The sequence below is a fragment of the Thermobia domestica genome, chromosome 3 (assembly GCF_964235325.1).
Source record: "Thermobia domestica chromosome 3, izTheDome1.hap1.1, whole genome shotgun sequence".
Classification (NCBI taxonomy): domain Eukaryota; kingdom Metazoa; phylum Arthropoda; class Insecta; order Zygentoma; family Lepismatidae; genus Thermobia; species Thermobia domestica.
The window spans coordinates 3,368,665-3,386,175 of record NC_137456.1 but is presented as its reverse complement, the minus strand read 5'-3'; the positions used below and the strand labels follow the sequence as shown (position 1 = coordinate 3,386,175).

At 33.6% G+C, this 17,511-nt stretch overlaps 1 protein-coding gene across 3 annotated transcripts in view; it reads left to right on the top strand.

Moving 5' to 3' along the window:
• The window catches only part of LOC145682379 (sodium/calcium exchanger 1-like), a 296,233-nt gene extending 279,635 nt beyond the window's left edge, over nt 1-16,598 (top strand). For all 3 annotated transcript variants that reach the window (XM_081753971.1, XM_081753970.1, XM_081753969.1), the window contains exons 13-14: nt 2,504-2,682; nt 7,377-16,598. In XM_081753971.1, coding sequence (XP_081610097.1) covers nt 2,504-2,682; nt 7,377-7,619 — 422 coding nt within the window. In that variant the 3' untranslated portion in view covers nt 7,620-16,598. The remainder of the gene's footprint in view (nt 1-2,503; nt 2,683-7,376) is intronic.
• The last annotated feature ends 913 nt before the right edge of the window (nt 16,599-17,511 follow it).

The following is a 17,511-nucleotide window of genomic DNA, read 5'->3' as shown; positions in this document are numbered from 1 at the left end:
TTAAAGCACCGACAGAAATAATGTAAGTTTCTTTCCTCATAAATCAGTTCTAATATCAAATTGGTTGAAATTTTCTACTGAATTGCATACTGTAACCTAATATAATATAATATTAATAATTATACCAGAAATGTATCCTAATATTAATATCTTCATTATGCCCCAGTTACACTCGACCCGAGAAGGATTTAGCCGAAACGGCGCATAAGAAAGTTGACCCGAGCCGACCCGTGGCTAGAGCAGCCCTGACCCCTAGCGTAGGTGACCTGACCCGACCCGTGTCTCAAGCAGGCTTGAATCGACCCCTGACCCATGAAAGCCTGATCTGACCCGTTTGAAAGCACTACGCGGCAGCAAACAGTTCAGTTAATATCGTGTTCGCCTGTTAAAGTTGTGTAATTTCAAGTAAAAATAGCCATAAAAGATAAACTACAATTGACTGAAATCATCCAAAGACGTGGTGTATACATTATAATTTATAAACACCTTAGACAGAAAAAAAAATACCTGGCAACTGTCCTGCAGTACTCGAATGAGTCACATCACGCTCATTTGTTTGTTGGGGCTTCACAGATTCAAATAGCCTACGTTGTTTTGGGTCAGATGCAGCTTTTTGTAAATCACATCTTCGTTTGTGTTCTCGCTTTTTAGCACCACTGTTATATATATATATATATATATATATATATATATATATATATATATATATATATATATATATATATATATATATATATATATATATATATATATATATATATATATATTTCAGTAATCTTACAATCACTCCTACCATGCATACTGACACAACCACATATGTCTTCCACGACAAACGACACGTAACTGGTGTTCCTATAATTGAATTGCTGCTATCGGATTTGCTCTTCGATGTAATATACAAATAAAACACGAGCCGAGGGCAGCAACTTCATAGTAATTGTTTGAGATTTGTATAAAACAATCGTTGATAGTGGCGACTAATTTCTTTTCGCTTTATCGCACTGAAAAAAAAAGAAAAAAAACGAAGCCTGATCCGATTTCTTTCTTCGAAGCTTGGTCTGAGGACAATGCAGTTCAAAAGCGTTCCGGCTCCACCTCCACTTTCCACAATAACAATATCTACGAAACTATTGTTTCTTTAAAACATCGCCACTCGCCGGCTTGTAAAAGGACCGGAGTAGGCAATGGTATCCAAATCCAATAGCCTGAAATCTACTGTGTTTCTTAAATAAAAAAAGTAGTAGTTAACGTGCTCGTTTTTAACAGCTGCTGTATCACAAACCCCGCAATATTTTAGGGCCTGATTGTCTCATAGACGAAACCTTTTCAAGTCGATAAACGTGAAGAAGAATAAGGTCTCTTCATGACAGTTTAACTTTACGTCTTTTTTATGGGAAACACAAGTTTGCGGGAGTTACCCTGACATATTTTTGATGCTGATAGGTTTAATTAATCACATCTTTTTAAAATTGGTGGAGGGGGCCCACCTGTTGGGGGGCCCACCCTGCATTTGCAGGGTAGCAGGGTGGGCCAGTCCGCCCCTGGATACATGTGGTTGATGTCTACAAACAGGAGTAGTCATTGTTTATAAACACTAGCACGTGGTACATTACAATATTCTTTGAATTTATTACATTACGACATCGAGTTACTGCTTTGGGCTGCGGTCGCTCAGTGGTAGAGCGTTCACCTCTGGTGCGAGGGTCCTGGATTCGATCCCAGTTCTCCCCACGTGAACTTTGTGGTGGACAAACACCGTGTGCGTGGGTTTTTTCGGGGTTCTCCCGTTTCCTCCCACTTTCTTCATTCCACCATTTTCATTCATTTCTCATAATCACAGTTTCCTTTAGCCTAGCCGGCATAACCGTGGGACGTAAAACTTAAGATTTCATTTCATTTTTCGAGTTACTGTTTGTAACTTTAGTAAACAAAATATGGTGTAATTTGAAGATTCAGTTGAGTTTACGAAACTGGACTACATTTGTAACATTTGCAATAACAAATGGTTCTTTCTCATTTACTGTGTAATTCGAAGCTGTTTGCACGTACTTATTGTCATTTGTTTATAAATAAATAAAATGCACATGTTTATATGAATTACCCTGTACTTCAGATCTATTTTAAAACAGTATATTCTACCTTAAAGCAGTAAAGCTGTATATTTTGCAGTATATTCTACGAGCAGTATAACCTCGGTGTTGAAGAAGGATGTTAAATTCTAATTAGTAAATCCAGTGCAGTGGCCCACTCAAGGGAGTGTTTCAGAGTTTTATTCCCCATGTATAAAAACACCTACAGTTATATGAACTTGGGAGCTTGGCCCCTTTGCCCTTGACGAACTTCGACGTACGGCACTAATTCAATGTCATACTATTTTATGCTTTTATGTGGCCATTTCTTAACTGTAACATAAGTATAACTCTAGAACCTTCTAATGAAAATATTTTGTTTTCCAGTGAATTATTCGTAAAATTTCTATTGAATATGTTCGTTTCCGTTGCAGCTATAACCCTTGTAGCAATGGGCACTTCTCTTCCTGACACGTTTGCAAGTAAAACAGCAGCTACTCAAGAGAAATACGCAGACAACGCCATCGGGAATGTGACTGGAAGCAACTCAGTGAACGTATTCTTAGGTCTTGGCCTTCCATGGCTTCTGGCTGCCATCTACCATGCATCAAATGTAAGTTTAAACTTCATAAACTACACTCTTCCTTCTATGTATGAGAGCATTGGACACCTGTTCGAAAATAAATCAACATATGATTTCTTATAATGTACTATAGCGATGTTCTGCTAACTAACGTACGAGGGTAAGTAAAAAATTATCCGCAATGTAACTGTAACTTTCCTTACATTGTGCATTCTGACTTCTGTCCTTGTTTATTTTATTGTTATGCTGTTATGGCCATGCTATGAAAGTTTGATCCTAATTCCTCCATTTGTCTTCCTTTTGTTGCAGATAGTTTATGGCCCCTCCATTAGAAAATTTGCAGCAAAGAGGAACCACGAGCAGTGATTCGTTTTTTGTGGTCGGAAGGTGTATCAGGGGCCGTAATCCATCAAACACTTTCGACACAATACGGAAACAGTGTTTTTTCCCCGCAACGGAGTGTCTACGAATAGATTGAAAATTCAAAAATGGTCGAGAAGTGATACGCACGAGGAATTAACCGGACGAGTGACTTTATGAAACCCATGTCTGTTGTGGATGATTTCGTGCGCGAACCATGACTAATTTCCACACATTGTGCCACATCATCAATAGTCATTCGTCTGTCTAACAGAACCGTGTCACGTTCACTGCTCGTTGTTCCTTTTTGGTGCCGACTTGTAATGGAGCGGCCATGATCTATCTGCAAAAAAAGGAACACAAATGGAGGAATTAGGATCATACTTCCATGACTACAACAGCATAACAATAAAATAAACGAAGACAGGCGTCAGTATGAACAGTGTAAGAAAAGTTATAGCTAGCTACATTGCGGATAATTTTTGACTTAACCTCGTATAATTAACTTAATTGATTCTTGACAACATCTAACATAATGGATTAAAATTAACAAATTCTTTGATATTTTGGATCTTTCCTGCTGTTTTCTCCTTTTTCTTTCTGTACGCTGTGGGCGATGTGTAGATGATTGAAAAGAGAGGATTAGGAATTAGATTTTTGGTCGGATTCGAAACCATGGATTAGAGAACAGATGTTGTGGAATATGAGGGAAAGAAGACGTGGAAAAATGTTGATAGAGAAGATGGGGAGAGAGATGCACAGAAAGTTAAGCAGCGAGTTACGAAAGGAAACAGACAGAGCAAGGCAAGAGTTTTACAAAAGAAAATGCGAGGACATACATGAATTAGAAACAGTTGGGAAATATGAGGAAATGTACAAGATGAAATCTATAGAACTTCAGAGGAAACAAGGGGGCATTACAATGGCAGTAGAAAAATAAGGATGGGGAGGTAGTCAGCAAGAGAAGTAAAGTCTTAGGAAGATGGAAAGAATATGTTGATGGTATATATGAGAGTAGGGATAGAAAGTATGGCCTAGATCTTGAAGTAGAAAGTGAAGTACGCGAGGATGATAAAAGGTTTAGTATTCTTCGGGATGAGTTTGAAAAAGCTATATCCGAGATTAGGAATGGAAAGGCAACTGGTAGATAATACACTAATCGAATTCATTAAGAATGTGGAATACAAGGGCAAGAAAGAATTGTCTCGACTTGCAATGAAATATATGAAACAAAGAGAGTGGCCAAAAGACTTTCTGAAGACGATCATGATACCGATGGCTAAGAAATTGAACCCAGAGAGATGTATTATAGAACTATTAGTCTCATATCGCATACAACAAAAATTGTGCTTAGATTACTGAACAGTAAGGAAGAACCAAATGAAAAAGTTGAGGAGGAACAGTTCAGGTTCAGGAGAAGTAAGGGCACAAGAGATGCAATTGGATTATTAAGGGCGATCGCTGAAATGTTTATAGAAAGGGGAAAGAGGTGTGTGTTCGTGAACTAGGAATAATTATTGGGAATTCTAAAAAGTGTGGGTTGGAATTGAAAGATCGGAGACTCATAAGAAACAACCATATGAACCAACAAGTAAGTGCTAGAATAGGGGGAAAATGACAGAGGAGAGTGCAGTTGGAAGAGGAGTTCGACAGGAATGTTGTCTCTCTCTCTGACGTTTTTTAACACCCATCTAGAAGACGGCATTTCAGTAGAAGATAGAATGATTACGCGTATACGGTTTGCAGATTATTTGACGCTTGTCGTGGAACCTGAAAAAAATCTATAAGGTGTTAGAAAACTTGAAAAAGGGCTGCAACGAATATGGAATGAAAATAAATGTTAGAAAGACAAAAGCCATAGGGACGGAAATGAAACAGTCGGTGTTAAATATAGAGGTAGGAGGGGAGATAATAGAACAGGTAACTAGTTTTAGATATCTGGGTAGTATTATTAGCTGTGATATGAAGTTCGAACGTGAAGTAAAATCAAGGATAAGGATTGTGAACGAAAGAAGCATTTAGGAGGAAGAAAAGTCTATTTTGTTAGCCCTTGAATAAAGATTTAAGAAAAAGACTCCCTAAATGCTTATTGTAAAGTGTTGTACTGTATAGAAGAGAAACATGGACATTATGTAAAAACGATGAATAAAACTGGAACGTTCGGAATGTGGGTGTGGAAAACAATGGAGAGAATTACCTAGGTCAAACTGAAAATGAATGAGAGGGGAAGAAGAGAACAATTTTAGATGTAAGTAAAAATAGAAAGAGAAACTGATTCGGGCATTGATTGAGAAGGAATTGTATCATGAGCAACGTGCTAGAGGATTGGATGAGACAGAGGGAGGGAGGGAAAGAGAGGGAGGAAGCGAAGGACGGTACAGTTGATGGGTGTTATGAAAACAGAAAAATCATACATGAAGACGCAGAGGTTAGCTGAAGAACGTGAAGCATGGAAGCTTCTCAGTTGCGTCAACTGACTTGCGAATAATGGCAGAATACGCACATGTTCAAAGGCGTATACATTCATTTTAGGGCTTGAACCAATAGGGTTAGAAAAATAAGCGAGGTGAAGGAATAGGTCTTTGTTGTAGGACGATTAAGAAAGTGATATTGACGAAGCGGCAAAACGAGAGATAGGACGGAGGATTTTAAAAATTGTGATTGTTTTCATTATTTCTATAACATCACAACAAATTTTGATAGTAGTAATTACAAGTTCTTACAATTATATAATTTTAAATAGCGTTGCAAACTTTACCAATCGTTATCATATCTCCGGAACGGTTTGAAATAGCAAGTTACTGTAAGTGACATTACGGTCTTTACTTCTACTGAAAACCATCTGCGTGATTGGATGTTACAATTAACTAAGCATTTTCTCAAAATAAAACATTTTGAATAAGTGAAATTTTCAACCACTTGTAACCTTGTTCGTATTTATTTGAAATCTGTTATATCATGAGCATAGTATTCGACACCATGTCTGTCATATCATTAGCATAGCATGGTTCTTTGCATGTGTTTGTTCCGTTTCACATGTATTATTACTGTTATAGAACTCTTCAATGCTCGAATGTTGGTGACATTGTAACGTCTTTAGTTTTTAATATCGAATAATAGATGTGTTGTTACAAGTTTTCGTTTAATTCTTTTGTATATTTAAAATATGTAATAATCTGACATAGCGTCATTTCAAAAATATATCTTTTTATGTTGGTTTGGAAGCTGTTAATCTGGTGGTATTGCAGAGCATGTTAAACAATTTCTCCTTCTGTATATTTGGATCGAATAACATTTCAGTGCTTTACATTTATTTGTTTAAAAAATATTAGGGCGTTTGAAGATAGATGTTCCACCTTTTACGTATATATACTAGGCCTATAAGAAAAGAAATTATGAATTCATGACTTTTTGAAAAAAATAGATCTTGCTGTTACTTACGTTTGTGCCCCTTGTATGTGCCTCAATAATTGTTATATACTGTACTAAGTACTTTCATAGTGCAGAGTTAGCATAAATGATTCATTTGTTTTTGAAAAGGCTATATTTTCAAAACTGTTACACGTATACACATGAAAGATATCTGAAAAAAAAAAAACACAAACTTACTAAGTTGCTATTGTGTGGCAGCACGAGCCGATTATATTTCCAATCGGGTGTGGCAGTATGGCAGTACGAGGTTAGTACCTCTCGAAAATGGTGAGAAAGCAAGAAAAAGGTTTTTGTGTGCTTGAATACGTCAGATGTTCGTCTGTTATAGATGTGCAACGTGCTTTCAGAAGAGAATATGGGAAAGAACCGTCACGTAAACAAAATATTTTGCGATGGTATCGGCAATTCAAGAACACTGGTTGCTTGTGTAAAGGGAAAAGCACCTGGCTTCCCCGATTTTACGTCCTGTGACTTATTCTGTGGGAGTACGTTAAGGATCTTGTTTACGTATCCCCATTACCACAATCCTTAGTCGAGCTCAAAGAACTCATCAATGCTGCAGTGCAGACAATTGACAGGACTATGCTACAAAATGTATGGAATGAGCTCAAATATCGTCTGGACGTGTGCCGTTCACCAAAGGGGCACGTATTGAACATTTGTAGAGGGTGTATAAACTTGGTGAGTTTTTTTTTTTTTTTTTTCCATATATCTTTTATGTTTGTACTGTACCTGTAATACTTTTGTAAATATAGCCTTTTCAAAATGAATGAATCATTTATGCTAACTCTGTACTTTATTAAGCTCTTTATACTGATTAAGTACTTCAAAAAAGAAACCAAATAACTCTGAAACTAGAAATACATTATGGAAAAGTTGTACTGATTTTATTATTATTATTATTATTTTATTTTATTTTTTTTTTATTATAGCAAACTGTATTTAAAGTTCCGGCAGGAAGCCTTGGTTTTAGCGTCCTTGTGTACTCGGTGATGGCGTTGTTAGCCATTGCTCTTCTGATGGCCAGAAGATACCTAAGCGTTTTCGGAAAAGCTGAACTGGGAGGGCCAAAAATACCCAAAATACTGTCAGGGGCTTTCCTAGTATTGTTATGGCTCATATATGTTATGTTTTCGTGCTTGCAAACGTATGGAGCTATTAATGTTGATTTCTAAATTTAAGAGAAGAAAAATCAATTTTAAAGTATTGTTTCAACTAACTGATGCTACTTTTAAAATAAAATACCCTACTACTATCGATCAATGTTGTGTATTACGTCATAAACAGATATACTGAGAACCTTGAATATTATTTTCGGTGTTTTAATGCAATTTTTTGTTTTATATTTTAATGAAAGCATTTTATTGTGTTAGTATTGTTTGTGATACAAAAAAAAAAAAAAAAAAAAAAAAAATCTTCAGAGGAAAATACAAAGCTTTTACTTGTATTTTTCAAATGGTTGTGAGTCAGTTTACTGATAATACTATGGGCCTAGACATCTCTATTTTTTTTTTAGAAGTAATACTAACATTTTTATATTTGGGTTATGTTCACTTACTGTACTATAGCTTCTAAGAAATTGGGCTGATAATTTCCTCATCTACTTCGTAATGGATATTTTCTGAAATTATTGCATCCCTATGAAGCTAGGGAAACCAAGCTCTTATCTATTGTCTCTTAATTTAATGTAATATTAACTGTTCTGTTTCGGTGTTCTCCGACACCTTCCTCAGCAGATCCGAACAACTCATACGCAACCCACCTCACTTCTTAGAATTTCTTCTTGCGCTGTTGTGTTAATAAGTTCCTTGTACTGGAATTTCTTCTTTTGAAAATGTAATTGCTGTAAATGACTTATGCAGGATATTTTTTTAAAGAAGCCTTATGTAATTTTGTGGTAGTTTGTGAAAATTCCCCCATACTTCTAACAGGCACTTTGTAAAAATGCTGTTATAATCTTAAATCTATACAAAAATGAACAATTTTAAGAATAGACATACGTAATTATTGAAGTTTAACGTATAATTAAGTTCAATATAGTTTAAAAAGTTGAACTTAATACAAAGTGTTACAAAAATTTGACACAATATTTTGGGAATAGATTTCTCACATCAAAATAAGAAAAAAAAAAGTTCTTATGGACTTGTGCTCAAAAGTGGGTAGTTTCGGAGTTATAGGGTGCCGAAAACGTGAAATAAGTGAACTTTAAATGTTAATAGCTCCACTACTATGGGACCTTTCGTAGTCGGGTCAAGATATCACTTAGGAACTAGTATGTGAACTATCCAAATATCGAGCTTTCAGAATCTTCGATACTTGCACAATTATTTTTAGGAAGGCTGTTTGGGAGTACTTGATCACTCTCCACCTATCTCTCTAAAAATTGGTGTGCAAGTACTGGAGCGTTCTTAAACATGGATATTTGGATAGTTCACATACCAGTTCCTCAGTGATATATTGACCCGAATACGATAGGTCCTATAGTAGTGGAGCTATGAACTTTTAAAGTTCACTTGATTCACGTTTTCAGCACCCTATAACTCCGAAACTATCCGCTTTTGAGCACAGGTTTATATGAACTTTCTTATTTTGATATGAGAAATCTGTTCCCAAAAGATTGTGAAACATTTTTGTAACACCCTGTTTGTAACTTCTAACAGACAGTTTGTAAAGGTGCAGCTATAATATTAAATCTATGTTCAATTTAACCATAGAATATCTGATGAATTTTGGATATTTTTGGTCATGAATCAGAAGTGACCAAAACTTCCATAAAGGAGCCCCAAATCACATTAGTCTTCGTAAAAAATCATCTTCATAAGTCTTTTACAGCAATTACACTTTCAAAACAAGAGGATTCCGATGCAAGGAATTTACATTATCATCATACCAAGAAAGTAGTACAAGTAGAAATCTTCAGAAGTAAGATACGTTCGTGTGTGTTATTCGGATTTGCTAAGAAAGGGGTCAAGAAACACTGAAATGATACAATTAATAGTACATTAAATATCAGACGTAGTAATTAAAAGAGTAAGTTCACAAATTATTAAAACATGTGTTAATGTATGTGATGTATATCCAAACAGTTTAACGACCATTTAGAAGAGATAAGTGTTAGAAAATCCAACGCAAATAAACAAGACACTTCTAAACTAAAAATATGAATTTAATATCACGCTGAAGTCTACCTTGGATTATCTATACGCTAAGAATATGTAAAACTATTGTTCCGTCACTATTTTGTATAAGAATGTAGAATTCTATGAGGTTAACTCTTATTATCTGCGAAGTTTTAATCATAATAATAATAATAATTCAAGTATTTATTTGAAATTGCTTTTAATTCTCATTATAATATTCAAGGATCTCGAAATATATGTAATTCAACAATTTCAATTTGTATGTGCTATAAAAACGGATATTTAAAACATTGTATATAATTAAGATACATTTTTTACTTCAATTTAACTATTTTTGCTGATAAAGTGTGATTAAAATGAATATTTTGTTTTAAAAAGTATATATATATTTACCATGTAGTTTATATTCAAAACGTGTCTGCATAATAGCTATTTAAGTTTTCCTTTATCTTGGAATAAACAAGTAAACTATTTGTACTATTTAGACACAATTCTTATGATCATCATCATCATCATTGAATGAAACATTAATTACCTGTTGTTATTATTAATACATTTTTTTTAAGTGTGTTTCAAGTGTGATTGTGCCTTTGTGATGATATAAATACCAACAGGAAATTATTTTGATTTTTTTTTTTTTTTTAATTTTAAGGTTCAACTTTACTCTAATAATCAACTCATATTCATTAACATTTAATGTGTAGTACATTATATTCCCTGATATTGAAAATGTTATTGTATGTATTTTGAAAGATTTTTTTAGAAACTATCCTACAAGTAAAATGGGCTTTGAAGTGATTTTTTTTTTAATAGCAAAAAGTAAATAAATATCTAGGTTAAAATTCTGGATAGTCTAGCTAAGCAAAAAGCTATATTTTTATACTAATTCCAACCTGTTCCTAGCGTTTCTGAGCATCCGAAATTGTAGTGATCTCGGAGAAAGAACCGAAAAGCAGGGCTTAAATTTCTTTGGTGGAGAACTTCGTAATGTAAGTAGGACAAGGCTTATTCCTTGTCTAAATATTCAGTGTACTTGTTATTTTGAACGGAGTTTCTTAACTAATAGAAAACAATATTGAAGCAACATATAGTTATTTGCAAAATTTCGTGTATATAAGACTTTTAAGGGCTAAACTGTTCTTCGTTTCTGGTAAATTATTGAATTAAGAATGAAAATAACAAATTAACTTTTTAACCCTTTTACGATCTTAACTTTTTGAGGTAAATTTTAAACATTCAGTCAAGCAGGTACTGCTTCATTGCTATTTATCGTGGGATCATGGTTCATATCTCGTTTTTCTCATATTAGAGCAACCTTTCCAACGGTATCACTCGCTTGTTCATATTGTACATCTAAAACGGGAAAAAACCGTTTTTTTTTTGAAAATAACCTTTTTTTATTTTTAAATTTTGCGTCCCTCTAGGCCGGGTCTGGGTTGACATAAGGATCTCAAAATCACTGGAAAAATACGTAGTTACGTATACAATATGTGTGCAAAATTTCAATGTGATATCTTGATAACTAAGAGCGGGAAAATTTTTAGAAAATCTAAAGGTGACTAATATTTAGTATATATATTTCTATGTATCTATCTACAAGATGGTAAGAAACTTTGAACAAACTTCGGGAGCTGATTCCCGACACCGAAACCAGCAATTCGGCGATATAAGGTGCCAAAAGCATGGGAAGATGAACTTCAGAGGTCTCTAATTCTAAAACAACGCAACGTGGAGAGTGCGGTTTAGAACGTGACACTCGAAGTCATACCTGCTCGATTGAAAAATGTATGTTTCAAACCTCCGCAAGACGTGTGAGACGGATTCCCCAAAGGAACGTAGGGATTACTTGCCAGGTTATACGAAATCCCTACGTTCCTTTGGGGAATACCTCGGCGATTACAAACCTTTGGTAACCAACTTAAGCCAAAAGTACCAACTAATTAACATCACATGAAATATTTTAGAAACCTCCGTCTTTGGTGCGGAGCGATCAGTACATTTTTTTTTTTTTTTTTGGTCAAATGTTACTTTCATTCATACTCCAATAATTTTCCAGGAAAATGGAAAAGCAACCTCCCTTTGTCCGTCAATGAACAACGTATTTCAAACTAGAACTCTGGTGCTACTTTATTTGTATTTTAGTTTAGATCAATATTATTACAATAATTTCTGTAGAAAGTTATCCATTCACATCTTTTATCATTCATAGTGTCCATACATAATTATACTAAAGTAAGACTTTCATTTCATTTGTCATCTATTTATTGGGTGGATGTTCTTAAATAAAGGCTTCCATTTTTTTGTACATTCCATAAATACCTTGTAGGTTTTAAACTAGTTTTCATGTGTGCAGATCTGTATATCAGTACTTAATTCATAATTACCAGTAAGTAAATGTAATAATACCATTCAAAATAAATGTATAGTTTTATGATAAGACAGATAATTCTGTGCAGAGTGCAATATTTTTAACTTACAGATCTAAAGTAAGTTTGAATGAAAGACCCTATTGTTATTGCATTTTAATATATAAGGTGTGAATTGTATGGATGTGCGTTTTTTTTTTTTTTTTTTTTTGCTTTTTGTTTGTTTGTTTAACCATAATGTCTCCCTGGTATACGAGGGTCAGTCAAAAAGAGTTCCCGGAATGTTGTTCTAGTTTTGGCATTTGTGACGCAATTACAATGAAACGTATACAGCACAGTCTTTAGGTTGCCTAATTATGAGTTTGACAAATATTAACACGTCAAAACAGGTAGTGTACTAGTAATGTAGGTGAACATTGGAGAGTGTGTGGCAGTAAAGTATATGAAATATCTTGCAGAATTTTCACATTTTCAGGCAAAGCCCCCCCCCCCCCCGAAAGTTAGCAAAGCCCTCCCCGAAACAAAATCGTAAATACGCCACTGGTGTGTGGTGATCAGTTGGTGCAATTTCACAGATCGAGCAATGCGCAAACATAAAGTTCATGTGCAAATTTATGAAAATCTGACGCAGAAACTTTGATAACCTTAAGAGGCCTCATCCCGACGAAATTAAAATACTGCTAATTTTACAGTAACTATGTGATATCTTCAAATAGATAAAAAAGATAATCGAAATGTGGAACAAGAGCGCCCTAGAGAATATCATTTTACATGGGATACCGTTATCACGACTCACTTATCTCCTTTTAATTTCGAGCCATTTTGAAAAATCGGCATTTATTTTGGCGTTTCTAAACAGCTGAAAACGGAAAGGCACTAGGTAACTTGTAATAACGGTACCTCACGCAAGAAGTAATATTGCCTAGGGCGCTCTTGTTCCAAATTTCAATTATCTTTTATCTATTTGAAGATATCACATAATTACTGTAAAATTAGCGGTATTTTAATTTCGCCGGGATGAGGCCTCTTAAAAACAGTTTAGCACCATCTATTGTTTGGCTCTTTTCAGAGCTAAAAATATGCGTTTTCTGTTTCTCCAACGTAGAAGAGATCAAAACCAATGCGACGGTTGAACTTGGGAAGATATCAAAAGAGGGCTTTGTCGATGCTTCCACCAATTGCGGCGGAACATGTGTGTCTGTATGTTCCGAAGGTGTCAACTTTGAAGGCGGTAAAGTAAATGTGTACTTCATATTGTGGTAATAAAGAACTACAACAGAATTCCAGTAACTTTCTGACAGTCCCTCGTATAATGTTAGTAACTAAAATAGAACTTCACGTTACCTTCACTGATTTTGCACAATAATTTAGTACAAGATTAATTATATTCCGTTAATAAAGTTTCAGTTTGTTTACACTGAAGAAATATGAAACTATTCGAAATATGCAATGTATTGTTAGTAATAAATATGTTATGATGATATTGTTAGTAGCAATTATTAACATTTAAATGTAATATAGTGTTAATAGTGTTACATCAGCTGTACGTAAACCATGTAATGTATTAACTCACATCTAGAATCAAGAAATTATTGGTCTTGTATTGAATTTTTGTGCAAATAAATTGATGTAAGAAAAAAAAATAAAACTTTGCTAGATATTCAACCATATATAATAATAACAAATAAACTAGATGTTACCAACTTTGTGTGCTAATGAGTTTCTTCAAGTATTTTTAATGGATTTATTTATTTTCTTAGAAACTAGAATGGAATATCATTTTCCGCAGCTGTTAACCATTTTCTTTAGAGTAAAGATGACCACGTATGATTACTAATAAACTAAAATACTATCTGGTGCCAATTAGGTTCTGGAAGAAGTTGGGAAATTAATAATAATAAAAAAAAAAAGTGTATACACACACAGGGTATTACAAAAATATCTTACAATATTTTGGGAACGGATTCCTTACATCAAAATATATGAAAAAAATGTGGATAGTTTCGGAGTTATAAGGTGCCGAAAATAAAAAATGTGGATAGTTTCGGAGTTATAGGGTGCCGAAAATGAAAAAAAAATGTGGATAGTTTCGGAGTTATAGGGTGCCGAAAATGAAGAAAATGTGGATAGTTTGGGAGTTATAGGGTGCCGAAAATGAAATAAAAATATGGATAGTTTCGGAGTTATAGGGTGCCGAAAATGAAAAAAATGTGGATAGTTTGGGAGTTATAGGGTGCCGAAAATAGAAAAATGTGGATAGTTTCGGAGTTATAGGGTGCCGAAAACGTGAAACAAGTGAAATTTAAAAGTCCATAGCTCCACTACTATGGAATCTATCGTATTCGGGTCAGTATATCACTGAGGAACTTGTATCTGAACTATCCAAATATCCATGTTTAAGAATGCTCCAGTACTTGCACACCAATTTTTAGAGAGGTAAGTGCAGAGTGATCATATACTCCCAAACAACCTCTCTAAAAATGATTATGCAATACCGGAGATTCTGAAAGATGGATATTTGGATAGTTCACATACTAGTTCCACACCCAATTACGATCGGTCCTATAGTAGTAGAACTATAGACCTTTTAAACTTTTTTTTTTTTTTTCATATTTTCGGCACCCTATAACTGCAAAACTATGCACTTCCGACCAGACCACAGATCCATATATATTTTTTTATTATTATTTTACGTAAGGAATCTATTCCCAAATAATTGTGACAAATTTTTGTAACACCTTGTATACTTATTGTTTGGCACACTACTAATTTTAAAATCCAGTATTGTACTATATTAATATTTTAGTACGTAAACGTATAAATATGAATACAAAATGGAGTTAATGTTACAATTAATTCTCATTGTGATTCTGTGAATCAGAAGAAAAATAATCTTGCCGTATATTGTTTTTAAGTAATGTAAACATTTATTGTTAAGTGAGGATATGGCAATGTACAGTTTAATTAGCTTACTATTTAGATGTTTTACTTTTTAATTGCGATTAAAGCTTATAGCTAATATACTTTTTTTTTAAAAAAAAAATAAATTATATATATTCAAGAATCTATTTTGCTTATACATGTGTGTAAATAGAAATGTGTATTGCATGTGTATTGTAGTACAAAAGCTTTGTGTTTTTAATGTATTTCTTTGGAGAAAGTGTTTTGTTTTATAAGTGACATTTGAAAATGGCAGCTGCTAAATCAATGAAGTAGCGATTTTTATTATCTTTTTTAGTGATAACCTAGGGAGTAAATGTGGTAAAAGACATTTAAATATGAAATGTCGCGTAATTATAACAATCTATTTTTATGTCGCATTATTTATGATCAAAACGGCAATAGATAACAATGTAAATTCCAATAATGAACACTGTTTTAGAATATGGATCAATGTTATATTAAAAATTATTACCAAAATGAAATCAGATCTTATCTATATTATTTATTGTAAAACTTAATTGTGTATTAGATATGTTAATTTGTGTAGGAAAAAAGACATCTATTTGACTAAGATATTTATCATTTTTAATGTTAAATTTCATGTTATATCTAAGAGTAAAGAACATATATTGTTGCAAGTTGTGTTTGCGTCCTTTTCCTTCTCTCTCTTTTAGTAAAACGATTCTGTTATGCGCGTTATAGAATTCGTCCCCCATAATTTTGCCTCCAACCATCACCTGGAATATTTATAGTAAAGATTCTTAGAAAGGATCTTTGGGTAGATTGAAATAACAAAATTTTATGATCTTAGGGTAATGAGAAAAATAATGCTAAAATTACTGAAAGAAATAACAGGATGCGTATCAAATACTCATAACAAACTTTGAGTACCACCTAAACATTCAAACTAGCAGCCCGAACACAAACATTTCAGAGACAAATTTTCGCCATCTCAATGAATATTCCTTTACAATCATATATGTTATTTCTACAGTAAAGAATAAGATAATAATACTGGAAAAAGAAAGAGTTCCCAAAGGAACGTAAATTCTTAGGAATGTGCACTGAAGATGGTGAAAACCTGTCGCTGAAAAGTTTCCGTTCGGATTGGGTACCTAGATGCTTAGGTTGCTACTGAATTTTTATGATTAACAATAACGCTATTACGATTCATTTGGCATGAAATAGGGTCAATTGTCAGACTTCATTTTCTGTAGCGACAAACTTCGGGTTAAAATTCATAAAGGTAGCTAATTAATTTTTGTGAGTAATGTTGACTGCGTTTGCGGAAACGAATGACTACCTATTTTTTTTCCCTGTCAATGACTACAAAGAACAATGAAATTATAGCAAATAATGTTTCAATATTTTATATACTGTATTATTTGTTTTTTGAAAGCAATTGTTTTCTCACCAGATAGCTTTGCAATGCAACAATATATGTTTGGTATCGTTTAGGAGAACAAAACCTATATAAAAGAATGTTTTTGAGCAACTTGAAAAGACAACTATAATCGTTACAAATAAGTTCTATTTTTGGTGTATGTCTGTTTTTGATCACTCATTTATTAGATTGATTAAAGTTCTATTTTTGTTAAGATGATGTAATTTAACGCCATGTGTTCATGTACTAACAATGTTTATGTATGCAAGGAGAACGTGTGTTATATTTTCAATCCTGCTGAAATAAAGAATTTGTTTCCTATTTTCATAATGTTATTTAGCACTCATCTGAACCTTTTACTTTTCTTCGAATTATGCATTATTACTATTGACAGATATATAAACTTTTTATTTTTTAATTTTAAATTTTCTTCCTTGAAAATAGAACAATTGTATTGAGTGTTGGGTTTAAAATTTTGTAATCAGTTGATTAATAAATATCTTATTTTCGGCAGATACATAAAACGGTTCTGAACCCGGCATTTGCCTGGTAGGATTGAGGGGAACCCTGGAAAACCCCAATCAGGATGGTCGGCAGTGGGAATCGAACCCGCGATCACCCGAATGCGAAGCCAACGCTCTACCACTTGAGCTACTTCGCTCGTTAAAAATAATGCAAAATAATACATGTAATAACAATGCAATATTATTATAATACAAAATATACACGTAACAAAACAACTAAAAGTATTTTTTTAAAATATAAATTCATATGTATGAATGATGATGTTTTGAGAATGTATATACACGACCATGGTAATATTTTAAGTTTCTGAAATAGTGGTCTATTTGGTATATGAAACGGAACTTATAGCATTATTCGTAATAATTTCTTCAGCATTGTAAATACTTTCATCGCATGACCGTTATTACCCCAGAAAATGATTCCATATGATAGAATTGACTGGATCAAGCCGAAATATGTTGTTTTCAATGTTTCCGTAGTTAGAATCTTACTAAGTTTACGTATAAGATAGACTCTCGCGCTTAGTTTCCTCAACAAATCATTTACATGTTCATCCCAGTCTATTTTTAATCCTAAAAATTTACAAGTGTCTGATACCTACATGAGCTCCCCATCTATACGATTTGATGTATATTTAAGGAGTTTAGTTTTCCTTCGTTGAAATTCATTATCGTTGTTTTCGCTGTATTTAAGTTGAATTGGTTTGTTT